The sequence below is a fragment of the Delphinus delphis genome, chromosome 8 (assembly GCF_949987515.2).
Source record: "Delphinus delphis chromosome 8, mDelDel1.2, whole genome shotgun sequence".
Taxonomy (NCBI): Eukaryota; Metazoa; Chordata; class Mammalia; order Artiodactyla; family Delphinidae; genus Delphinus; species Delphinus delphis.
This window is the reverse complement of record NC_082690.1, coordinates 102,525,925-102,546,937: the sequence shown is the minus strand read 5'-3', so window position 1 is coordinate 102,546,937 and position 21,013 is coordinate 102,525,925. Positions and strand designations below refer to the sequence as shown.

At 60.7% G+C, this 21,013-nt stretch overlaps 5 protein-coding genes across 21 annotated transcripts; 1 reads left to right on the top strand and 4 right to left on the bottom strand.

Moving 5' to 3' along the window:
* Nucleotides 1–3,193: 3,193 nt before the first annotated feature.
* On the top strand, nucleotides 3,194–5,557 carry PPP1R14B (protein phosphatase 1 regulatory inhibitor subunit 14B). The gene is made up of 4 exons (XM_060017490.1): nucleotides 3,194–3,666; nucleotides 4,695–4,778; nucleotides 5,093–5,125; nucleotides 5,218–5,557. Exons 1-4 carry the CDS (start codon nucleotides 3,409–3,411, stop codon nucleotides 5,284–5,286), a joined length of 444 nt encoding a protein of 147 aa, XP_059873473.1. The 5' UTR covers nucleotides 3,194–3,408; the 3' UTR covers nucleotides 5,287–5,557.
* Nucleotides 5,558–5,951: 394 nt separating this feature from the next.
* FKBP2 (FKBP prolyl isomerase 2) lies at nucleotides 5,952–8,717 on the bottom strand. 6 transcript variants are annotated; one of them, XM_060019128.1, is made up of 6 exons: nucleotides 8,582–8,717; nucleotides 7,167–7,335; nucleotides 6,730–6,842; nucleotides 6,564–6,610; nucleotides 6,182–6,217; nucleotides 5,952–6,092 (listed from the first exon to the last, which is right to left on the bottom strand). In XM_060019128.1, exons 1-6 carry the CDS (start codon nucleotides 8,641–8,643, stop codon nucleotides 6,031–6,033), a joined length of 489 nt encoding a protein of 162 aa, XP_059875111.1. In that variant the 5' UTR covers nucleotides 8,644–8,717; the 3' UTR covers nucleotides 5,952–6,030. The 6 variants fall into 6 exon arrangements, with proteins under 6 accessions (XP_059875111.1, XP_059875112.1, XP_059875114.1 ...); XM_060019129.1 differs by lacking the exon at nucleotides 8,582–8,717 and adding an exon at nucleotides 8,179–8,318; XM_060019131.1 differs by lacking the exon at nucleotides 8,582–8,717 and adding an exon at nucleotides 8,052–8,095.
* A 2,071-nt stretch (nucleotides 8,718–10,788) lies between these two features.
* Nucleotides 10,789–13,854, bottom strand: VEGFB (vascular endothelial growth factor B). 4 transcript variants are annotated; one of them, XM_060019135.2, is made up of 7 exons: nucleotides 13,638–13,851; nucleotides 13,048–13,108; nucleotides 12,505–12,701; nucleotides 12,265–12,338; nucleotides 12,036–12,071; nucleotides 11,558–11,692; nucleotides 10,789–10,950 (listed from the first exon to the last, which is right to left on the bottom strand). In XM_060019135.2, exons 1-7 carry the CDS (start codon nucleotides 13,695–13,697, stop codon nucleotides 10,929–10,931), a joined length of 585 nt encoding a protein of 194 aa, XP_059875118.1. In that variant the 5' UTR covers nucleotides 13,698–13,851; the 3' UTR covers nucleotides 10,789–10,928. The 4 variants fall into 4 exon arrangements, with proteins under 4 accessions (XP_059875118.1, XP_059875119.1, XP_059875116.1 ...); XM_060019136.2 differs by having other exon boundaries at nucleotides 13,048–13,090; nucleotides 13,638–13,848; XM_060019133.2 differs by having other exon boundaries at nucleotides 10,815–10,950; nucleotides 11,558–11,793; nucleotides 13,638–13,854.
* A 345-nt stretch (nucleotides 13,855–14,199) lies between these two features.
* DNAJC4 (DnaJ heat shock protein family (Hsp40) member C4) lies at nucleotides 14,200–17,733 on the bottom strand. Of its 8 annotated transcripts, none has more exons than XM_060019121.1 (7): nucleotides 17,420–17,733; nucleotides 17,005–17,097; nucleotides 16,243–16,336; nucleotides 15,577–15,738; nucleotides 15,328–15,492; nucleotides 14,538–14,624; nucleotides 14,200–14,447 (listed from the first exon to the last, which is right to left on the bottom strand). In XM_060019121.1, exons 1-7 carry the CDS (start codon nucleotides 17,544–17,546, stop codon nucleotides 14,339–14,341), a joined length of 837 nt encoding a protein of 278 aa, XP_059875104.1. In that variant the 5' UTR covers nucleotides 17,547–17,733; the 3' UTR covers nucleotides 14,200–14,338. The 8 variants fall into 8 exon arrangements, with proteins under 8 accessions (XP_059875104.1, XP_059875100.1, XP_059875101.1 ...); XM_060019117.1 differs by having other exon boundaries at nucleotides 15,577–15,807; nucleotides 17,420–17,732; XM_060019118.1 differs by having other exon boundaries at nucleotides 15,328–15,489; nucleotides 15,577–15,807; nucleotides 17,420–17,731.
* Nucleotides 17,734–17,917: 184 nt separating this feature from the next.
* Nucleotides 17,918–20,979, bottom strand: NUDT22 (nudix hydrolase 22). 2 transcript variants are annotated; one of them, XM_060019126.1, is made up of 6 exons: nucleotides 20,876–20,979; nucleotides 20,099–20,596; nucleotides 19,651–19,749; nucleotides 18,564–18,661; nucleotides 18,325–18,425; nucleotides 17,918–18,084 (listed from the first exon to the last, which is right to left on the bottom strand). In XM_060019126.1, exons 2-5 carry the CDS (start codon nucleotides 20,576–20,578, stop codon nucleotides 18,326–18,328), a joined length of 777 nt encoding a protein of 258 aa, XP_059875109.1. In that variant the 5' UTR covers nucleotides 20,579–20,596; nucleotides 20,876–20,979; the 3' UTR covers nucleotides 17,918–18,084; nucleotide 18,325. The 2 variants fall into 2 exon arrangements, with proteins under 2 accessions (XP_059875109.1, XP_059875108.1); XM_060019125.1 differs by having other exon boundaries at nucleotides 18,332–18,425.
* Nucleotides 20,980–21,013: the final 34 nt, after the last annotated feature.

Here is a 21,013-nt window from a genome sequence, read left to right as displayed (position 1 = left end):
TGGGGACAAGGGGAAGGAAGGAGGAAAGGGCATGGATCAGCTCTGGGCCAGGGGGCTAGCAGGGCCTAGAGCCAGGGCCTGAGCTTAGGGGTAGAAGCTCTAGGCAGCAGCTCCTTGGAAAACAGGATGGGAGCCTGTTTCCTGGGCCTGAGCCCCTCCCCCTCTCCCTCCACCCCTCTGTCTCCCGAGGCCAGGGCAACCCCCATTAGAGGGCTTCTTCCTTCTCGGACACTTTCTTGCAGCCTTGGTAATGGTAATAGAGTTTCTCGGCAAGCAGTAAACGGTGGAAGGAAGGCAGCCTTTCCGGCCTCTACCCTTGATTAAGGGAGCGGTCTCAGCCTAGGCCCTCCCTAGGGCCTCTGCTTTGAGGAGGTGCTGAAAGCAGCCTTAGCTGCCCTCTGGTGGAGGGGGGCCAGGATCCCAAGAGGGGTGGGGCTGGGGAGGCCACAGCCTGAGGCTGGAAGGATGAAGAGCAGCAGCGATGACAGGTTCAGACAGGAGAGCAAGGGCTGGGATATGGTCTTGGAGCACTGACCTCAGCCCCAAACCACCAGAAGTCAGCAGAATCCACCCCTCTGAAGAGGCTCAGGGCAGGTAAATGACTTGCCCAGGGCCTCGAAGCCTAGGGCAGAGGCAGGATTTGAACCCAGTTCTTCCACTCCAAGGTTCTGTGCTGGGCACCCCAGCCTCCAAGACAGCTGCAGGCCATCATGTCCATCTGCACTAACTGTTCACAGGGTAGGCGGCCATGGGAAGGGACTGGATGGACAGGGGGGTCAGCCCCAGGAATCTGGGAGTGCCCTGGGGGTGGCACAGGAGGTGGAGAGAGGGAGAGTCAGGAAAAGCATCCCTGGCTCTTCCCTGTTCAGCCTAGAGAATCCTCAGGGGACCCCTGAAATTTGGACATGACCGGAGGCCTTCACACCAGCCTTGAGGGGAGGAAGATCATTGCTCGGGGTCATAGCATCTGGGGGGTGCAGAGCTGGGGCTGGTACCCAGGTCTTCACCGCCAGTAGGTTTCACTCCCACAAAAAGCTATGGTATATCCTCTCTTGTAACTGTGAGCTCCCCAAGGCCTGAATCAATGCTCCAGTTCAGAAAGAACAGACCCGCCCCAGTGGGGTGAGGTGGGGTGTGGTGGGGAATTTGGATGTGGGTAAGTTGCTTCTCCCATCAGGCCAAGCTCAGAGCCAGAGGCCAGGCTGGGGATGGGGCTCTCTTTGAAAGAGTGGGTCTTGCCTAATCCGCAAGAGCAGGGTCAGCCCTTCCCTGGCCCCCCAGGCTGGCCAAAGGGAGGCTAAGGCCAGAAGGGGGACTGGAGAGGGAGGAGGTATCAGCCCGTCACCAAGCCACATTAACCTGCCCCCTACCCAGGCCTCCCACCTGGCCTGAATCCCACCACCACCATCACCACACACACCATTCTCAGCCAGCGCCTTCTCATTGTCTATTCTCCGCAGCTACAAGGTAAGCCTACAGTCCTAGGTTTGAGTTTGTCTGCAGCACCAGCTGTGTGACCCTGGGCCAGTGTCAACCTCTCTCTGAACTCCATCTACTGCAGAGGACTTCTCTGGCATCCAGAGAGAGGGTGTCTGTGAGGGGCTGGGACTTAACTGCCTCTCAGACCCTGAGACTGTGCTTGGGACTGCAGAGGGTGAGCCTGCTGTCTGTGGAAGCATCCCAAACAGAGCTGCACAGCCTTGTGCGGTGGTATGAGTAGTGATTTTGTGTCAGGGGACCTGGGTACACAAGCTGAGCTCCATCTCTGTCTGGCTGTGTGACTTAACCCCTGTGGTTCAGTCCTTGAATCTTCCATGCACTTTCCTATTTAATCTTTGCCACAGCCTTCAGAGGAAATGGATGCACAGAAGAAGCCATTAATTCTTTCATTCGGTCATTTGTTCAACCAATAGTTATCGAACACCTACTATGAGTCTGACCTAGGTGCTGAGAGTTCAACAAGAGTCAGGTAATTTGCGCGACCCATGTGGGTTTGAAGCCCAGCAGGCCCACTCAGCCATGGGCATCAGCAGTAAACAAGGGCCAGACAGGTCTCTGCCTCATGGAGCTCATAGTTGAGAAATGGGAGACAGACAATGAACAAGTGAATGAGAGACACTATTTAAAAATATGGAAAATCAAAGCAGGTGCGGGAATGAGACGCACGGTCTGCTTAAGAGAGGTGGGCCAGATTAGGCGCCTGTGAGCTCTGAAGGACAGAGGCGGCCGCAGGGCGAGGATCTACCGGAGAGCGAGTGAGGCGCCCTCACGCTGGAACCGACTATGTGGAACCGACCGTAGGAACTCTCATTAGGGTCAGCTGTTATTATTATCTTTATTACCGTGAGTACCGGCTCCCCCACTTCCCAGCTCTTTACGCCTCAATTTGTACACACAGAGGTTGCGGGGTGCAGAGAACCGCGCCCTGTGGAGACCAGCCCTACGAGGGCGCTCCAAACAAGTTCTGCGCTTCCCGGACCCGGTTCCGCTCCAGGGGAGGGGCGGCCATGGGGGCGGGACCCTGGGAACTACATTTCCCATAATTCCGTCCCCGCTGCCATCTTGGCGGGTGGGCGGTGGCTGCCTGGGGTCTGGCCCTTCAGGCCGCCCGGATCGCTCAGCTCACCCCCAACCTAGGCCTCCATCATGGGGGGCGCGGAACCCCGACGAGTAGGGCGTCCGGTGACCTGGGCAGCGCCTGCCCGCCTTCTCCACTCCTCCACCCCCGGGCGTCCGGCCCACGTGTCCGTCCGCGCGAAGAAGCCTGCTCTTTACCCCTTGGCCAAGGGCCTGAGGACCCAGAAGTCGGGGGCTCCCACGTCTCTTCCTCGGACCTCTGTCCTGTATACAGTGTCCACTCCCCTCCATTCTCAGACGGCCCCTGTTTTTGCATCAGTTAGGACAGAACACTAGGTTCCCCGTAGGAGCGCAAATCCGGCTACCGGACGCTTAGAACGCCTGGGCTTGGGGCAGGAAGCTTAAAAGGGATAGCGGACAGCTAGGTCCAAACCTCTAAGGACTAGACCCTCTCTTAGCCCCGGCCCGAGGGCGGGGTAGGGGTGAGGGGCCTGCTTCAGGACTGTCCCTTTAAGGGGGTGTGGTCGGGGGGCGGGGGAAGCGATCGAGACAGAGAAAGCGGCTTCGGCTGCGGCGGCTCGGGCGGCGGCCGCGGGGGACAAAGGGCGGGCGGATCGGCGGGGAGGGGGCGGGGCGCGGCCAGGCCAGGCCCGGGGGCTCCGCGTGCTGCAGCTGCCCCCGGGCGCCCCCGCCGCCGCCCTCGCAGCTGAGCCGTGCGGAGCCGAGCTCACGAGCTAACCCGAGCCAGCGGCCCGGAGCCAGCCGGCGGGCGTCCCGGAGGCGGCGGCGCAGGGAGGGGCCCGACGCGCGCACGTGGCCCCGGCGGCCGCCATGGCGGACAGCGGCCCCGCAGGGGGCGCGGCGTTGGCGGCTCCGGCCCCTGGACCGGGGAGTGGCGGCCCAGGGCCACGCGTCTACTTTCAGAGCCCCCCTGGGGCTGCAGGCGAGGGCCCGGGCGGCGCGGACGACGAGGGCCCAGTGAGGCGCCAAGGGAAGGTCACGGTCAAGTACGACCGCAAGGAACTACGGAAGCGCCTCAACCTGGAGGAGTGGATCCTGGAGCAGCTCACTCGCCTCTACGACTGCCAGGTGTGTCCCCCACCCTGCGCCGACACCCTAAAATCGGTTCCGATTCGGGCCGCCTGGGAACCCCACCTTGAGCCCGCCTGTCACCCGGAGTCAATGGGCGCTCCGCTTCCGCGCGCTCCCCAGCTCTCCGTACTCCCCGCCCCCAATGTATGCTCTTTCTTGTCTGACCTAAGTCACTCCTTTCTTATCTGCTGCCTTGGACAGGAGACTCAGGGCTTGTCTGGGCTGGCGGGGAAAGGAGATCTACCTATTGCCTGCTAGCCTAGACTAGTTAAAAGGCGCTAGCTAGCCTGGGTGGTGGTGGTACGGGTCTTGCCTATTCTAATGGGCTAACCTGGAGCTCCATCTTGTCATGGGGGGGCAGGCTAGCCCACTCTCTGGGTTCTAGTTCTCCACCCTATGACTCCTTCCTTGATCAAATGGTGACTCAGTCCCCGGGGGGCAGGGTGGAGGAGTGGGCTTGCCCTGTGCTGCCTACCCTAGCGCAGCCCTGGGATGCAGCTGACTCCAGACCGGAGAGATGCTTCCTGGGGGGGGGGGGTGGCAAGCACCCCCTCCCTCAGCAAAGCATGGGCTCTTTGTTTCCCCTTTACCAGGCCTGGGTCCTTCCCACTGACCCCTCACCCTTCACTTCCTCCTCACTCCTGGGAAGCTGTGACAGGTGTTTGGGGGAGGGGAAGGGGCTGTGATGAGTTGGGACAGCTGGCCCCACCTGTGCTCTGGTTGAGATGGGGGGCCCGGAAGTTGGGGAGACACATCTGCAGGGTTCCTAGCCCAGGATCCCCAGCCCTAGCTGTCTGGCACCCAGGGTGCCCAACTGGCAGGGACAGGAAGCTCCCCCCCCCATTGGGCAGTTTGCCTTGGCACAGGCCTGATCTGTTTTCTCCTCGGAGCAGCTGCCGCTGTCTGCTGGGCAAGAGGGCTGGCTCATTTGCAGTAGGGCAGGGGCCTCAGCCAGAGAGCCCCTCTCACACCCTCTCTCCCAACTCAGGCCCTTGTCTCTCCCTCCTCCCCCACCCCCACCCCAGGAAGAGGAGATCCCTGAGCTGGAGATTGACGTGGATGAACTCCTGGACATGGAGAGTGATGATACCCGAGCTGCCAGGGTCAAGGTGAGAGGGGTTGGAGGGCAGCAGGGCCAGGTCAGGGGAGCAGGGAATAGAGGGGTGCCTGGAGGCACTGCCCCGTGGGTAGGCAAGCCTCTGGAGCCAGGCCTTCTTTGGTCTGAGTCAGCCAGCTCTGTGACCTTCCTGGGCTCAGCTTCTGGCTCCATCAAATAGGGCCAGTGGTACTTGCCTAGCTGTTCAGTAGCTGTGGCATCTCCTGTGCCTCAGGGTGGCCCCAGTGCCTTGGAAGAGGGTATAGGTGAACTTTAGGCTCGTGTTCTTGAGACTCATAGTTATACTTTCCCCCCATGCCCCTCTAGGAGCTGCTGGTTGACTGTTACAAACCCACTGAGGTAAGGAGGTGGTTTCCCCAGAGGGCGGGGTGAGGAGCCTGGGGTCCTGTCATCTTGGGTTCTGGTCTCCCTAATGTCCTCCCTCCCTCCAGGCCTTCATCTCTGGCCTGCTGGACAAGATCCGGGGCATGCAGAAGCTGAGCACACCCCAGAAGAAGTAAGGGTCCTCGACCCAGGTGAACGGAGGCTCCCACAGGACAATCGCCCCGCAACCTCGTAGCAACAGCAATACCGGGGGGCCCTGTGGCCAGGCCTGGTGCCATGCGCAGTGCTCCCCGTGCCCCTGGCCCAGGGGCCTCTTCCCTGCCCCCTCAGTTTTCCATTTTTGGGGTTTTTTATTATTATTAAACTGACGGGACTTTTTGTGTTTTTATATTGACTGCGGCGCGGGCCCTTTAATAAAGCTAGGATGCGCCTTTGGTGCAGTTAACAGGCTTGCCTGGTTTCTTTCAGGGGGGACACACTGCTCTACAACTGCTGCCAGCTCAGCTTCTCCCCAGGTGACCGCAGGCCTTCCTGAGGGCCATGAAGCCATGGCGATACCCCAGTGCTGGCTCCCAGACCAGGATCTGGAAGCGGCTGGGGAGTGGGGAGGAGCCGTTGTTGCTGCTGGCAGGCAGGAATACTCCTTTTCCCCTCTGGACAAGGGCCACCAAGTCACCGAGGGCTTGGCCATCATGACCTCCATGCCACTGAGCCTACTAGACCCCAAGGCTCTGCAGCCAGGAAAGGAGAGGGAGGGATGGGGGGAGGATGAGGGAGAGGGAAGGCTGAAGCTGTGGTTTCTAAGTCTCCAGGGCCCACAAACAAACACAGGCTCACTTCGTGGGCTTTAAAGTTTTTTTTCTTTCTTTAAACAGTCTGGTCCCAGATGGGGGCCTCTCCCCCAGCCCTCCCCAGTTTGGCTACAGTTCTGAACGTCGCTCGATTTTGAGCAGCTCCACCTCGAACACCAAGGTTGCACCGCCTGCAGGGGAGAAGTGGGATCAGAATGAGAACCAGGGCCACAGGGAGATGGAATGGGTACAGGAGATGGGGGGCAGGAAGGTTTATTACCTGGAATCTTTGGGGGAGCTCCCCGCTCTCCGTACCCTGCAGAGATGCACAAAGAAAGTGAGCCGTGGCCAGGCAGTGAGGTGTTCTGCAGACAACCAGGCTGAAACCAAGCCTCTGCCCATCCCAGCACGAGGCCAGAAATGCAGAAGGTGTAATGGATTTGGGAGGGCGTTGCTAAAGGTCTTGTAGAGGGCAAAGAGTGGGCACCAGAGCCAAGCGTCCCAAGGGTCTTGCCCTGTCCTCACTGCTGGACACAACTAGACTTGGAAGTGGCATGTATTGAATGGATTGAGTGGACATCCGTGCAGAGGCTGAACCAGCCTTCACCCTTACGTAGATATAACCCTGAACTCCCTATCCCCATTCAGGAAGGGCCTCTTACCTAGCTCTGATGGGATCACCAGCTTCCGCTTTTCCCCCTCACACATCCTGTAGGACAATACATGTTCAGCATGTGGCAGCACCCAGGCTCCCTGCCCCCACCCCATACCTGGAGCTTGCCTCCCACAGTTCACCTCCTGGACCACAGCCATGGCCCCTCGACTCACCCTAGCAGCCCCTGGTCCCAGCCCTTGATGACCTGGCCTGTGCCCAGGGAGAAGACAAAGGGCTGGTTCTGGGGCAGGCTGCTGTCAAACTCTGTTCCATCTTCCAGCTTACCCTGTGAGACCATGGGAAGGCCAGTGAGGAGGAGGGTCTGCTCTGACACCCCCACCCCCAGGTGCTCTTCCCATCAAGGTGGCAGCCCACAGCACTGGCGGCCATAGTCCTAGAAAGGGACAGAACCTTGGGCAGCTCACAGTACATTGCACTGCTTGCTGGTGCCAACTGGGAGTAGACAGTTAAGAGCAAGATAGGATCATGCAAAGTAGATGAGGAGACTTGCCCAAGGTGACCCACCTTTTGGCAGACACACCTGGGTCCCAAGTCCTTTCTGGTCCCCGGAAGGCCCACCCACCCCCAAAAGCTCCACTTCCTCACCCACCGTGTAGTGCATGTGCAGGACGTCCCCTTTGCGTGATTTGATGGGACAGTGGTCTACCCGTTTCTTGACTCCGATCTGCAGCTTCCGTTTGCCCTCGGCCCCGGCGGCCGTGACCAGGGCGCTCAGGCAGATGGACAATACTGTCAGGACCCAGCTCAGCCTCATGTTTCTGCGGGGACAGACCCCGACCAACCAACCGGGGGAGAGGAACGGGAGGGCATGGAATACGGGCAAGTACCAGGAGGATTCCACCCCACCGTACCTTGCCTGCCCCTGGGGATCCCCTTGTCCCGTGTCACCGCCCCCTCCCCCAGGCTCCGCGGCCACACTTACCAGTCCAGGGAGAAGGGGGCTTGCCCGAGGACCCCAGCAGCGGGGGGAGGGGGTCAGGGGAGGCCACAGCAGCCAGGGTCCAGCCCCTTTGCTCACCCCCTGCCCTTCCGTCCCTCCCAGTCCCCAGCTCTGCTCTTCAATTCCCCCCTGTCCCTTTCCGCAAAGTCCAAACCCTATCTGGCTGCGCAGCAGTTGCCCCAACCGGGCGACCCCATTCACGCCACACCCAATTGCCTCCCGCCCAGCAAACCCACACCTCTGCGGCTGCCGCAGGGGGTCGGCCCCGAGGCACCCACACATCGCCACTGGGTGGCTCCGGGGAGCCCCTGTCCTCCGGGGGTACCCCCCAGGCTGGTCCTGTGCCTCCGCCCGAGGCGCCGCCCCAACTCTGAGCCCTCGGGGGCCTGCGGGGCACCCAGACTGGCCCCGTGTCGGGTGGCCGCCGAGCCCGCTCCACCCACACCACCTCTCCCGGGGGAGTTCTCGGCCTACCGCGCCCCCAGGCACGGCCACCACGGAGACCGCCCCCGCGTGGACGCCCCGGGCCATTACCTGGGCCTACCCCTTCGCTGGGCTCCTTAGCCCCACCCTTTAGAGGGCGTGGTTCCGCCCCCGGCCCTGTAGTCCCGCCCCCGACAGGACTAGACCCCTTTTCCTGAACTGTAGCCGCGCCACTCACCGGCTGAGGCCGCGCCCCCAGTGCCTGGGCTCCTTCCCCCTCGGTCTCCAAACCCGAGGCTCCTCCTTCCGCCTGTTCCAGCTCCTCCTCCAAGGGCCAGCCTCCGTCCCTCACCAGTCCTAGCCCCGCCCCCAGGCCTGGAGCTCCGCCTTCCACTGGCACAAGCTCAGAGGTCCCACCCGTCTCCGTTCCACGTCCCGCCCCGACTCCCGGAGCCCCGCCCCGTGAAGCGTGAGAACCCTCCCCCTGCGGCATCCCCAGACAGCTCTGACCCCAACCTTCAATTCCCTCGTAACCTATCCCTTGTTGACACTCCGAGCCCCGGCCCGCTCCTGCCCCGCCTAATCCAGCCTGCCCCCTTGCACCCCGGCTCCCCACAGCCCGGGCTGTGGCCCCCGCTCACCTCCTCGCCGCGCCCCCGGAGTCAACCCCAGTCCTGCTGCCGTCTCTGCGCAGGCGCGTCATCGTTGCCACCAGACCCGGCCACGCCGCCCGCCCTCATTGGACCGTGCGAAACCCGCGGCCACACGCCCGCCTGGGCGGCCTTCTCTAGCTCCGCCCCCCGCGCCGCCATGTGACTTATGCGTCAGGTCCGGTGGCTCTGTAGTCCGTAAGGTTAGGTGAAAGTGACTTCTGAAAGGGCCGAAGGCACTTCCGGTCGAGGTGAAATTAAGGTCAGGTGGGCGCGGGTTCGCGGCGGGGGTCTTAAGACACCATTTTATGTCGCCCCCAGCCTCTCCTGTTTGCCCCTGAGCCTCTTCAGGATCCACAATCCTCAGTTGCTGTGGAAAGAGCCTGGCTTCAGAGTGAGCCCTGGGTTTGAATCCAGGGTCTGCCACTCATTGACAGGCTGTGTGACCTTGAGCAAGTTCCTTGGCCTGGTAACTCGGGCTTGATAACATCCACCCCGCAGGGCCCCTGTAGGATCGCTGCAAGTGACGTGCACTGTCAGGCCCTGGTCCACGGCGAATGCTCTCTCCCTTTTTTCTCTCCCGGTGTACAGGCCTGCCTCTACCTGCTGCACAATGACCCCTGAATCACGACTGTAATGGTCTGGCTGGGTCCGTTCCCCAACCGGACTTATTTCCAGGCACCACAGCACCCAGGAGTGAACATCTGTCCATTGAAGTAATGAACCTGCAGTTGGGAGGCAGATAAGCCTAAGTTGAGTGTTAGGGAGAGAGTCGACCTGAGGTCAAATCCCCAGGTCAGTCAGAGTTTTCGAGCCTATTTCCTCAACTGAAAAAGGAAGATTACAACACTCAGAATTGAGGACTAGGCGAGAAGGCACATACGAAGCAGTGTGCACGCTGGGCAGGCTTAAATGGCCTTGGGAGGTGGTAGCTACTGTCCCTAACCCTCATCTGTCTCACTCTAATTGAGCTCTGGCATTTTGGGTGACAGAATAGCTGAGAAAATTATTTGAAAGTAGCAATCACTGTCAGGAATTGTCTCTTCTGGTTTAACCCCACTCTTGGTTTGGGCCCAACAAGATCACTACCCCACCCTCTAACACTTTAGAGAAGGCCTCCATTAGGGGAGCTGCTTTGGCTTAACCTCTGCCATGAATGTTCTGTCTCGATGGGGCAAAGCACTGGTGCCCAAGGTTGCCCTTCAGTTCACCCCCTCATCACTCAGACCCAGGGGCACTGAAGGTTACAGGCCGAAAGCTGGCCACTGAGCTTGGGCTGGGTCAGATAAAGGTCAGAGGAGTCCCAAGCAGCGCCTGAGGAGGGGAGCCCAAGGTGCAAGGGAGGTGAGAGTGGAGAAGACCGTGTGGCTGGGGTGAGCGGAGCCCACCGACCACAGACCTCTGGTGCTGCCTCCCTTTCGGGGATGTGGGAGTGAGGTGAGGGCAGACCAGGTGCGTGACCTTCGAGTTAAGCTACCGGGAGCAAAAAGCTGCAAACACAGAGTGTCACCCGGCAGGGAAGATGGGTGTTCTTTCCTATTACGTGACTCTCTTTTTTGGAGCCCAAGGGCCCAGACCACAGTAATCATCGGTTCCCTCCGTGTGCACATGTGGGAACTGAGCCTCAGAATGAGAGGTAGTGACAACCAAGGTCATTCAGCAGATCTGGGTCCCACCTCAAGCTCACTGGCCCTCTCCTTCCAGAAAGGAACCCTTGTAATGAGCAGAGGGGCAGGGACTCCCCAGGGCCTGCTAGCACAACATGAACGTGAAGGATGCACGATTCTGGCTCTGTGACCTGTTGTGGGGCCTTGGGCCTCATCTCCTCTAAGCTCCATGTCTAGGAGGCAGTGTGACGCAGACATTTATGTCCAAACCAGCCAGCCCGGACAGTGACAAACAGTGACACAGGCAGAGACAGTTCCTTCTATCTCTTTTATCGGGACTGGGGTTCACAGTTCTTGTACTGAAGCCCAACTCTCATTTTTTTGTAGAGGACCAGGGTCTTCTTAGTGAGGGGACGGAGGAGCCAGTTGTAAGATGCTCACTTGCACAAGGTGGTTAAAAACTGAGCCGGGACCCCATTCTCTCCCAAGATGGTACATGACCCCTCGTGCTGCCTCCAGGTCTCTTCATCCAACTCTGTCCACTTTGTTGGACGGCAGCCTCAGAGAGACAAGGGGCAGTTGGAAAGCCCTCTGAGAGGCCCAGGTCCTGCAGGAGCTTCCGCCCAGGTTGAAGTCTTGGGGACTGGACTGTTCTCACCAGGATGCCCTCTTGTTGCCCTCTGGGCAGGCCTGCGAGGCAAGTGGCCCCACGGAGTTTGAAAAGCAATGTATCACCTTCGCAGCTTCCGGCACCTGAAAAAGGAAGAAGGGGTCTGTTCATGCTGGCACAGCTCAGCCCTTGCTCCTCTAGACTCACCCACTTCTTACCTTCTGTGAACCTCATTCTCCCCTAACACTCCTGGGAAGCCCCAGCTGGCCTGGTCCACAGGACGCCACCCCATGGCCCCGCTGTGGAAAGGAGGGGTGGTGAGAAGCAACTTGGACAAGGGTGGACCAGCGTTCCACCACATCCCCTGGCCTCTTGGAGCACATAAGGTGGAACAAACTCTACCACAGGGGTTTCTGGGAAGGCTCAGAGCCTTGCAAACTGGAAGGCTGTCTTTCTCTTTTCTACACCCGGCGATGTCACGTCTTCCAGGACATCTCTAACCTCTCAAAGACAACGTCAGGGGGCCCTCACCACAGGTCCTGGCTTGACTTCCTGTGTTGGCATCACGTGCCCTCGTGTCTGACTCCGCATCAGAATGTGAGCCTTGTTTATGCTGACCCCAGTGCCAGCAGGCGCCTGGTCAATAGTTCAGCACACTCAAAGCTTCCCCTTCCCTGGCTCTTCTCCCACCAGCAGGCTCACTGGGACCTGCTCCAGGATGGCACCTTGACGCCACACCCGACTCCTCACCTGCAGGTGTCTGGGTTGAGCTCTAAGCCCCGCCCTTGACAACGGAGGAAGCTGCGGCGTCGGCAGCGGCAGCGGCAGGTCCGGGGGTCAGGGCGCTGGCGGCGCTGGGGGCAGCGTGGGCAGAGGGGCCTGGGGCTGGAGTGGGATGGGTGATGTCAGCTGGGGAGGGTGCTCCGGGGGCAGGGTCCCAGCCCGGAACAGAGCGGGGCTGGGGACGGTGGTGGGGAGTGGAAGCCCTAGGAGGAGAAGCAACATGTCTCGGGTGAGAAGTAAGAGTCTTCCCGGGAGCTGGGGTTGGGGAAGAGCATATAGTCTTGGGAAGCAGAGGAAAAGGGGAGAGGGGGACACGAGTGGGAGGAGAAGGCGGGGGACCACAACTTCCTGACACACTCTTACACCCCCCCGCCCCACCCACACATTACATTCTGGGTGCTGGGCCTGGGCTCCAACCCCACCTCAGCAAGAGCCCAAGACTCACCTGTCCAGCTTCACAGCACTCTCTCGTTTTTTTGGTCTGAAAAGTAAGAGAGATAGACAGAGACAAGGAAAAAGAGGATCAGGAAGCCAAGCATCCTACTCTCTTGCCCTAGATCCCAGGCCTACCCGGCTATACTCTTGGATACCCGGTCCCCGCTGTGGTGTACCACCACACCTAGCACCCCCCAAGCCTTGTCTCTGCGAACTCAGGAGTGGGGGCTGGCTGGCACCTGCATTCACACTGGCTGTGTTCTTCCAGGGACATCTCCCCCAGCTGACTGCTTGGGTACCGGATCATGAGGATCTGCGCTCAGGAGAACAGGGAGAGAGACCGTCAGAGAGAGAGGAAAGGGACGCTCCATGGGCTGGAGAAATGAGAATACCTTGCCCACCAGCCAGGGCTCTGGTTGCCACCCTCTCAGTCCCCAGAACGCTAGCATCCAGCCAGGCACACTCCACCTGCCCCATACCTGCATTCGGACTTGGTGCTGCCCAGTAGGCACACACTCCAGGCCGTCGTCAGGGCAGCAGCCGCCACAGCGCTGCACCGTCACGCAGCTGGGCACCAGTTGCTTGGCCACAGTGCCCATGAGCTCCATGGTCAGGGGCACCACAACCTCCCGCGGCTGGCAGGTGGCACGAGCATACACGTCTATCCATGACACCACTGGGGGCAGATGCGTAAGGGTTAAGTCCCCACTGGGTTTCCTGCAGCTGCTCCCTGGTTCCCCTACCCCTGCGCCCAGAAGCTGTTCTCCTTAGTTCTCGTGTCACAGCCACCCTCCACTAGCCCCCACTTCTGCCCTCCCAATCTGTCTTCCCTGTCCTGTTCATCCAGAACCCAGGAACCCCCCTGCCTCAATCTCCTCTTCTGTGAAATGGGCAGAATAAGAGTTTGCATCTTACAGAGGACTGTGATTACACAAGATGAGGAATACACAGAGTCTGGAATCAGGACTGGAAAAAAAGATTCTTAGTGCTGGCTAGTAGAAAGTTCCTATTGTTACTATTACCTTTCTTCTGATGACCAGGGGCATCAGGCTGGGAGACCGGGCCCTGCAGGAGAGAAGAAACCTGGACCCAAGGTGCACTCCAGGAAGGGCTAGCCCTGTCGCTGGCCCCAGGGCTCTGCCCTTGCAGTCAGGAGGCTTATTTCCAGACTACTCTGTTCGTGGGGCCACTCTAGCTTTACCTGTCCTCTCCAGGCCACCTGGGACCTGGGACCTGTCCTGGCTACAACCCCCCAGGCACGCTCTGCCGGCAGCGTCGAACCTCCAAGCCTAGGGACCGGGCTTGTTCTCGAGGCCACAGATCAAGAGGGGGCACAGCGAGCGCCGAACCGCGTCCTGCAGGCACCGAGGCGGCCCCGCCCCCGGCTGCGCCCTGGGGACGGGGTGGGGCGGGGGAGTGGCCCCGGAGTTGGGCCGGCGGGCGGGCGGGGAGGGACGCCTCCCGGGGGATGCCCAGGCCGGGCTCCCGAGACGCCCCCGTCCGAGGCCCGACCCCGCGGATCCCCGAGAACCCGGCCGCTCCGCGCCTCCCCACTTCCGCCAACCTTGAGAGAGGGCACGGCGGGCGGGCGGGTTGTCGCGGACGCACGTACCTGGGCGGGGGCCAGCTGCAGGAGCGCGGCGAGCAGCAGGCGGCGGAGCAGGGGGCTCATGGTGCCCGCGGGGGCCGCGCGCCGGGGGCGCCCGCATCGCCCTAGCCCGGCGGCGCGGGGGGCGGCGGCAGCCAGAGCCCCATGGCGCGGGCCCGGGAGCGGCGGGCGGGGGCCGGGCGCGGTGGGCGGCTCCTCCGCGGCCCCCTCCCGAGCCCTGGGCGCAGGCAGCGCAGCGCAGCGCAGCGGCGGCGGCGGCCGGAGGAGCCGGGCGGGCGGGCGGTCGGTGGTGGCGGCGGCGGGCGGCGGGGACGGCGGGGACGGTGGGGACGGCGGGGGGCCGGGCCCGGGCTGGCGGGCGGGCGGCTCATGTGACCCAGACACGCGCTCCCCACCGGGCCGCGGGGCGGGGGCGGGGTGGGGGAGGGGGGGCGAGGCCGCCGGCGGGGCCCGCCCCCTCTACACACACCCCACCTCCTGCCGCAGCAGGGGAAAGGGGACGCACCGCCCAGGGGGCCGGGCTCCCGGGTTGCCGCCGCCAGAACCCGGAGGGCGGGGCCCGGGCCGGGGGCTCTGGGCCTGTAGGAGCGAGCCAGACAAGAGCTCTGAGAATCACTTTATTGCACGCGTTTTGGGGAGTGGGGTGTCCCAGAAGGGAGCACACCGCAGGCCCCATCCAAGGTGTGCTCTCCAAGGTGAACCGCTCAGGGGCTGGGGCCGGGGGGCACGATCCCGGGGCCTTGAGGAGGCCCGGGTGGTGGCTGCAGCTGCGGCCCCAGCCGTTGCTCCTCCTGGAGCCTGGCTCTCTTGGCCCTGCAGGGGAGAGTACCTGGTGGTCAGGTTGGGATCCTGGAGGGTGGTGCCAGGACAGTGAGGAGAGGGCAGGAAAGAGCTGGGACAGACCTGGCCCGGGCTCGAGTGTCATTGTAGATGGCTGTGATGATCCGATCCTTTTCATCCATGAAGCTACGATGCATCTGCTCCAGCTTCCTGCAAGGGGGTTACAACCGACTCTGGGAATCCCCACTCCCCGCTGTCTCCCAAGTCCCACCCCCCTCTACCCTACTTGAGGGTCTCACAGCTTTACACTTGTGGGGACCTCAGCTAACTGCCTGTGCTAGATGAGGAAAGGGGCACAGAGTAGCTGGTTCTTGTCCAGGGCCTAATGGCGATCCAGGTCCCTGACTGTCCTGAAGGTGGTGACAGCAGCTCCGTCATGGAGGTCCTTAAAGGCGACTAGAAAGGTTTGTTCATCTAACTCCGTCACTGAACTAGGCACACTGCTAGCAGTGTGCACCAGCCTTTAGGTGTCTTTGCTATCAAGCCTCAGTGGCAATGGCACGCATGAGAGAGTGGCAGGAAAACAGCAACTACCAAACAAATGAAGACAGTTTCTGGTGAGGCCCAGTTCAATGCATTTCCTTCTTGTGCAGGATTTTGGTTGGCTCCAGCACTCTCTGGCAACCAGCACCAAGATTTAAATTCAAATTCTAAAAAACTGAAAATGACATTAGCCCTTAGTGCAGAGCTGCCTTTGCTAAATAAGACGAGACTCTGGAGGAGACCTATTTCATGCAGTTCTTAGCTTGAGAGACACAAGGGTGCAGGCCACAGGGGTGGTATGGATGGATGGCTGACACTGGGCTTCACCCACCCTCCTGCCCTCTGCCCATCACCCTAGGGGGACGCGCACCTGAAGGCAACATAGTGCAGGCCCATGCCTGCCAGCATGATCAGGAGGCAGTACCCCAGCACCCGCCGGTTGTGCTTGTGCTGCTGCTGCCTTGACTCTGGTCCCTGAGGCCTCACTTCATGAAACTGGGCCCAGTATTTTGCATTGGGGGGTGCCCAGGAGCTGCTGGGAGGTAGAAGAAGGGACAGTGTAAAGACGGGGCTCCCCAGGAGACTTGGGGGTGGCAAGCTGGGGGCAGGACTACTGTACCTGTGTGCCTGATGAGCAGACCTGGGATGGGCTGTGGTTCCTGGACACTTTGGGGAAGCTGCCGAGCGGAGCTGGTGGTCATAGCTGCGGCGGCTCTGCTCATGGCTCAGCACTTGGTACGCTTCACTCAGCTCCACAAAGCGGCTGTGCAGGGCTGGGTTCCTGGGGTCCCGGTCAGGGTGCAGCTGGGGTGGGGCAGGACTCCCCTCATCTCCCTTCCCATGACCTATCCTGATAATATCCACCCACAAGGGCTCATATCATACCCAGAGGCCCTCCCTGGGCAGTGACCCTCACTCTCAGGCCTGCACATCCCTCTAGAAGACCAGAGAGTCAGGAAGCACAAACTCCTGCCCCCTCCCCTTGTTCAAGCCCTCCCCACCTGCTGCCTGGCTCTCATTGGATGCCCTGGTCCCAGCTTTCTCAAGAGCAGGCAGGTCAAGAGAACCAAGCCCAGCCCATCAGACAGGACTCCTGGCTCCTGCCCCACAGCCTTTCCTTCCACCCGGCCAGACCTCTCCCCTTGGGGCAGCTCCCCCTCCCTATGAATGCTGAGGGAATGTGCACCAGCCAGAGTGAGCCTCTCAGCTCCATTCCTGAGAATTTGGAGCGGACCCCATCTGGCTCAGACTTCCCTTCCCCCACTCCACTTAAGACCACTGGTACCTCTTTGGACTTGGAGAAGAAAGCTCGTTTAACTTCTTCAGCGCTGGCACCAGGATGCACCCCCAACAGTTCATAGTAGTTACTGGGGCCAGACCTGTGGAGAGAGGCCCAAACCTGCAGGGGCTAAGGAAAACACAGAGGATACCCCTTCCCTGCCCGTCCCAGCCCCGCTGGACCACACCCTTCAACCCAGCATCCAGATGCTGAGGGGGCTGAGGCAGGTGCCAAGGGAGATCTCGAAATCATCCCTCCCTTTTTGACTGTTCCAGGTAAGGGGCAGATCAGATTGTCTCAAAGTGTAGTTTTCAGACCCCTTGCATCAGAAACGCCTGAAAAGCATGTTTTAAAAAATAGATTCTTGAGGCCCACCTCATTCCTGCAAATCAGGATCTCCAGAGCAGCGCCCAGGAATCTGCAGTTTTGTAAGCTCCCCACACCCCGCCTGGGTTATGCACAGCGACGCTTGACAACCACCTGAGTTGTGGAATGTGCATTGGGTTTGGTTGGGCTCAAATTCCAGATGTGCCACTTAACTCCCTGTATGACCTTGGGGGGTCATCCTTTAATCTCTGATCCTGTGCCCTCTCAGCAGTGAAGGTGAGGGTAATCTGACAAGCCTGTAAGGCGCCTGACGCAGCGTAAGAGATCACGACTATCCCAGCACCTAGACTATCCCGGCACCTAGCGCAGGGCCTAGAATTGGGCAGGCCAGCCACAAAAACCTACTGAACGACCGGGCCCGGCCCCAGGCGCCCGACTCACCGCTGCCGGGCGGCCGCTGCGAAGAACCGAGTGGGAGGGTTGTGGGGCCACAGCCGGCGCAGGCGCAGGGGCAGCATGAAGGCAGGCGGGCAGCTGGTGAAAGGTCACAAAGAACAGTGGGATGGGAGCAGACTTCAACCACTGCAGCGGGGATGAGGGGTGGGGGTGGGGGGCAGAGGGAAGGGGCCTGGCCCCGTTGAGATGCAAAGGAAAACCGAAGCAGGCCCGGGGACTCAGGGGCGGGGGAACCTCCCTGCTGAAGACCAGGCCCCAATGTCCTGGCCCTGTCCCCGCCTCTGACCCGGGCGTCTGTACAACCAGCCCCGGACGCCGAGACCCCCTTCCCACCCTGGGAGCTCGGGGGGCGGGTGCAGGAAGAGCCACACCAAGCCCCGCCCCCCCTTCACTCACAGACCCCTCGGCGGCCGCCGTTTCCGGCTCCTATTCAGGCCCCGCCTCCATACTCTCATTGGCGTAGACACCCAGACCACGCCCACAGGCCTGAGGGTGCCGAACAGCGGCGAAGCCCCGCCCCCGCACATCCATTGGCCTTTGACGCCTCGGATCCACCCATCGAGACAGCAGCCCGGGGACTTGCAGAAAGGCGCCAGCGCCCGCCCGGGGAGGCTGCGGCAGGGGGCCTGACCCTCAGTGAGGCTTTCGGCTCAGCCCCCGTTGCTCTGTTCCCTCGGACATGGCTGTTACTCCGCTCTGCAGCGAGACGCGTTTCACAAAGCAGTTTCCACCCCATAATCGGCCTGGAACTTCACCGGAGCCTGGCAAGGGGGCACAGCCCTCAGCTTACAGAGGGGAAAACTGAGGCTGGGCCTTTTTTCCCAAGTCACTTGTCCTGTCTCCCTCAGCCACCCCGGCCCCTCTCTCTGTCTCACGGAAACAGCAGACGCCAACGGAATCCAAGAATAAAGTCCTTTATTGTCTTCCGAGCTGTGGTGATAGGGCTGGGGACTCTAGGGCGACTTAGGTGGAACTTTCCTGGAATTCGTTGTAGAGGAAGATGGCGCCTTTGGCTGAGGGGCAGAGCTCGGCCCACATTTCAGTCTCCTGCAACCTCCTCACACTCTGTGGGAAGACAGTGAGACCCAAATATTCCGACCTCGGGTTTCTTGCAGGAGCTGTGCCCACAGTTCTGGCCCTCTCCCTTGGGCTGAGGACATCCCCAATGAGGTCTTGTGCCTCTGGAGGGAAGCTCTGAGAGATGTGGGAGGCCCCTCTGACCCAGGCCCAGGAGACAGACATGCATCACCAGGCCTCTGCAAGCCCCAACCCAGCTCCTTGTCCAAATGAGACACACTTCGCCACCTCAAACCTGTGACTCCACAAAGATGATTCCTGTGGATTCGTGGGCCTCAGGTCCCCCACTCGTGTAGTGCTTCCTCACCTGCTCCGAAGTCAGGCTGCACCTGGACAAGGATGTGAGAGTGGCCTGGTGAGTGCTTAGACCCTGTAGGGTCCCTGTGGAGTCCCCGCTGCCTCAGCCATGCCGCTCAACCACCCACCTACTCCAGGACCCAGGACCCTGTCTCCCAGAGCTCACTCACTGGACGTAGAACTCAGCACTGGCACGGCCGGCACTGGTCTCATTGCAGGCAATGCCCAACAGCAGCGGCTGGCTCAGGGTGAGCAGCGGCAGGTTCACCTGGGGCCAGGTGTACCACCTGTCAGTGCCCACTGCCCACATCCCTGCCCCTCTCAATGAAGAACAGCATGTTACCCTTGTACAGCATTTTACAGTGTGTAGTTCAAGTGCCCAGAATCACAGAATGTCAGATCTTGGGCATGTTCATTTCACATGAGAAAAGCACAATGGGAGAGATGGAACAGTTAGCCCAGGGTCACCCTAGGGAAGTCAATTTAGTAACTGGGGGCTTCCCTGGTGATGCAGTGGTTAAGAATCAGCCTGCCAATGCAGGGGACACGGGTTTGATCCCTGGTCCGGGAAGATCCCACATGCTGCGGAGCAACTAAGCCCGTGCACCACAACTATTGAGCCTGCGCTCTAGAGCCCACGAGCCACAACTACTGAGCCCACATGCCACAACTACTGAAGCCCATGCGCCTAGAGCCTGTGCTCCGCAACAAGAGAAGCCATGGCAATGAGAAGCCCGCGCATTGCAACGTAGAGTAGCCCCCGCTTGCCTCAACTAGAGAAAGCCTGTGCACAGCAACGAAGACCCAACGCAGCCAAAAATAAATAAATAAAATTTTAAAAAGTAATTGGGACTCCCATTTACTCCTCTTTTCAACAAACCTGGCGGGAGTAGGCAAGACAGTTATTATTGTCCCCATTGTAAAGAGGAACACAGAGACGAGGCACACAGAGGTGAGGGTTAGAATTCCACTCCAAGTGTGCCTAGCTGCAAAGCCAAGCTCTTTGCTCAATGCCAGATGCCTGGGAATTCCCTGGCGGGCCAGTGATTAGGACTCCACACTCTCACTGCCAAGGGCCTGGTTTCAGTCCCTGGTCAAGGAACTAAGATCCCACAAGCCACGTGAGGCAGCCAAAAAAAAAAAAAAAAAAAGCCAGATGCCTAAAGACACTCCTGCCATCCCAGACCTACAAAATTCTGGATTGTTCTATCCCCTCCCTCCTTGCCCACCACTCTGTCCCACCTGCCTCTCACTCACCTCATCACAGATCTCCTGAAGGACACTGGAGAAGAGCTCATGCACCACCAGCTCCCCAGGGAGGTTGATGTGCAGGGGTCTGCCACCTGGGCACAGGGCCTGTAAGAGGTCAGGCTCAGCCCCTGCTCCCCTCTTCTCGCCCTGCTTTTCCCCACACTCACTGGCCCTGAGGGCCTGGTTGGGCACAGAGTGAGAGGCTTGGTGATCCCCTGACCCAGGCCCTGTTTTTCCAGATGGAAAACCACAGGTCCAGCTAGCTCCTCCATCCCTACCCCCACCCCCAATTCCCTAACTTCCCATGGGTCTGGGGCAGGATTCAGCAGGGAGGCTGAGAGGCTGCCCTGAACGGAGACTTTCGGATAAGCACCAACTCCCCCTTCAAGGGATGAAGAAAACAAACCCCAGCTCTCTGGGTCTTTGTGCCTTTGCGCCCAGCCTGGCATCTCACCTGAGGCTCAGGGTGCCCACCGGGCACGTCCACTAGCCCAGGTGCCTCAGCCACCTGCCCAGAGCGGCGCAGGAAGACAAGGAAGTCGTCAGCAGTGGCCAGTGCAGCGCCCACCCCTAAGGGGTCCGCCAGGTAGGCTTGCTTGTCACCCCAGTCGGCGGCCCCCTGCTGTCGCAGCCAGGCAGCTGAGCTGGCCCAGTTGGTGCCCAGGAAGTCTCGATAGGAAGTAAGGCCCAGGCACAGGTGCAGCTGTGGCCCCAGCGAGCCAGTGGGCACCAGGGTGGCAGAGTGCAGGCGGAACTTGGGGGCGTCAAAGAGCCAGGGCTGGGCCTGAAGCCGGCTCTCCCAGACTGCGGTGATGGCCTTGTCCCCTCCTGGCAGTGGGCGACGGTCGTAGGCAGGGCTCAGCTCAGCCCGTACCTGCTCCTCAGGCAGCCCCCCCGGGGGGCACTGCAGCAGCAGGGACACCTCAGGGTCCATGATCTGGATAGGGCAGTTCTGGGGGAGGGCAGAGCCAGGCCTGTCACCCCGGGGGACCCACAGCCACCCTTGGACCCGACAGCTGGCCCCCTCTGCCACAAACCTCCTGAGGGTACTCCCAGCCCTTCTGCACCCCCCTGACCCCTCCCTGGGCTGTAAAACGTCTTATCATCCCAGCAAGAGCTCCGAGGCTCCTGCTACCAGACGTCCCTGAGACTCCCGGGCATCCCTACGACTCAGAGGTCCTGGGTCCTGTCACCCCCTAATGCCTCTGTCTCCCCAAACCAAAAGTCTTGCCTCCAACCCCTGATGCGGCGGTACCCTTCCCAGGGTCCGGAAGCTCCAGGCTGCAGCCGGCAATCACCTGCCTACTCTCCTCGCAGGCTCCGCCTCTTTCCCCCGGAGCGGAAGTACCCGCCCCCTTCTTCCTCGGCT

Excerpts from the sequence above, each read along its gene's own strand:
- NUDT22 (XM_060019125.1), bottom strand. The coding sequence starts at position 20,578 with ATGGACCCTGAGGTGTCCCTGCTGCTGCAGTGCCCCCCGGGGGGGCTG. Across the intron at positions 19,750-20,098 it reads GTGGGCACCCTGAGCCTCAG|GCCCTGTGCCCAGGTGGCAG; the intron begins GTGAGATGCCAG and ends GACCTCTTACAG. Across the intron at positions 18,426-18,563 it reads AGTGCTGAGTTCTACGTCCA|GTGCAGCCTGACTTCGGAGC; the intron begins GTGAGTGAGCTC and ends ATCCTTGTCCAG.
- PPP1R14B (XM_060017490.1), top strand. The coding sequence starts at position 3,409 with ATGGCGGACAGCGGCCCCGCAGGGGGCGCGGCGTTGGCGGCTCCGGCC. Across the intron at positions 4,779-5,092 it reads CCCGAGCTGCCAGGGTCAAG|GAGCTGCTGGTTGACTGTTA; the intron begins GTGAGAGGGGTT and ends ATGCCCCTCTAG. Across the intron at positions 5,126-5,217 it reads ACTGTTACAAACCCACTGAG|GCCTTCATCTCTGGCCTGCT; the intron begins GTAAGGAGGTGG and ends CCCTCCCTCCAG.
- VEGFB (XM_060019133.2), bottom strand. The coding sequence starts at position 13,697 with ATGAGCCCCCTGCTCCGCCGCCTGCTGCTCGCCGCGCTCCTGCAGCTG. Across the intron at positions 13,109-13,637 it reads TGCAGCTGGCCCCCGCCCAG|GTTTCTTCTCTCCTGCAGGG; the intron begins GTACGTGCGTCC and ends CCTTGGGTCCAG. Across the intron at positions 12,072-12,264 it reads CACAGCCAGTGTGAATGCAG|ACCAAAAAAACGAGAGAGTG; the intron begins GTGCCAGCCAGC and ends CTTACTTTTCAG.
- DNAJC4 (XM_060019117.1), bottom strand. The coding sequence starts at position 17,546 with ATGTGCGGGGGCGGGGCTTCGCCGCTGTTCGGCACCCTCAGGCCTGTG. Across the intron at positions 17,098-17,419 it reads GAAACGGCGGCCGCCGAGGG|CTGCCCGCCTGCCTTCATGC; the intron begins GTCTGTGAGTGA and ends ACCTTTCACCAG. Across the intron at positions 15,808-16,242 it reads TCTTCTCCAAGTCCAAAGAG|GATAGGTCATGGGAAGGGAG; the intron begins GTACCAGTGGTC and ends GGATATTATCAG.
- FKBP2 (XM_060019127.1), bottom strand. The coding sequence starts at position 8,048 with ATGGCCCGGGGCGTCCACGCGGGGGCGGTCTCCGTGGTGGCCGTGCCT. Across the intron at positions 7,336-7,499 it reads GCCCCCTTCTCCCTGGACTG|AAACATGAGGCTGAGCTGGG; the intron begins GTAAGTGTGGCC and ends CTGTCCCCGCAG. Across the intron at positions 6,218-6,563 it reads GGTGATCCCATCAGAGCTAG|GGTACGGAGAGCGGGGAGCT; the intron begins GTAAGAGGCCCT and ends GCATCTCTGCAG.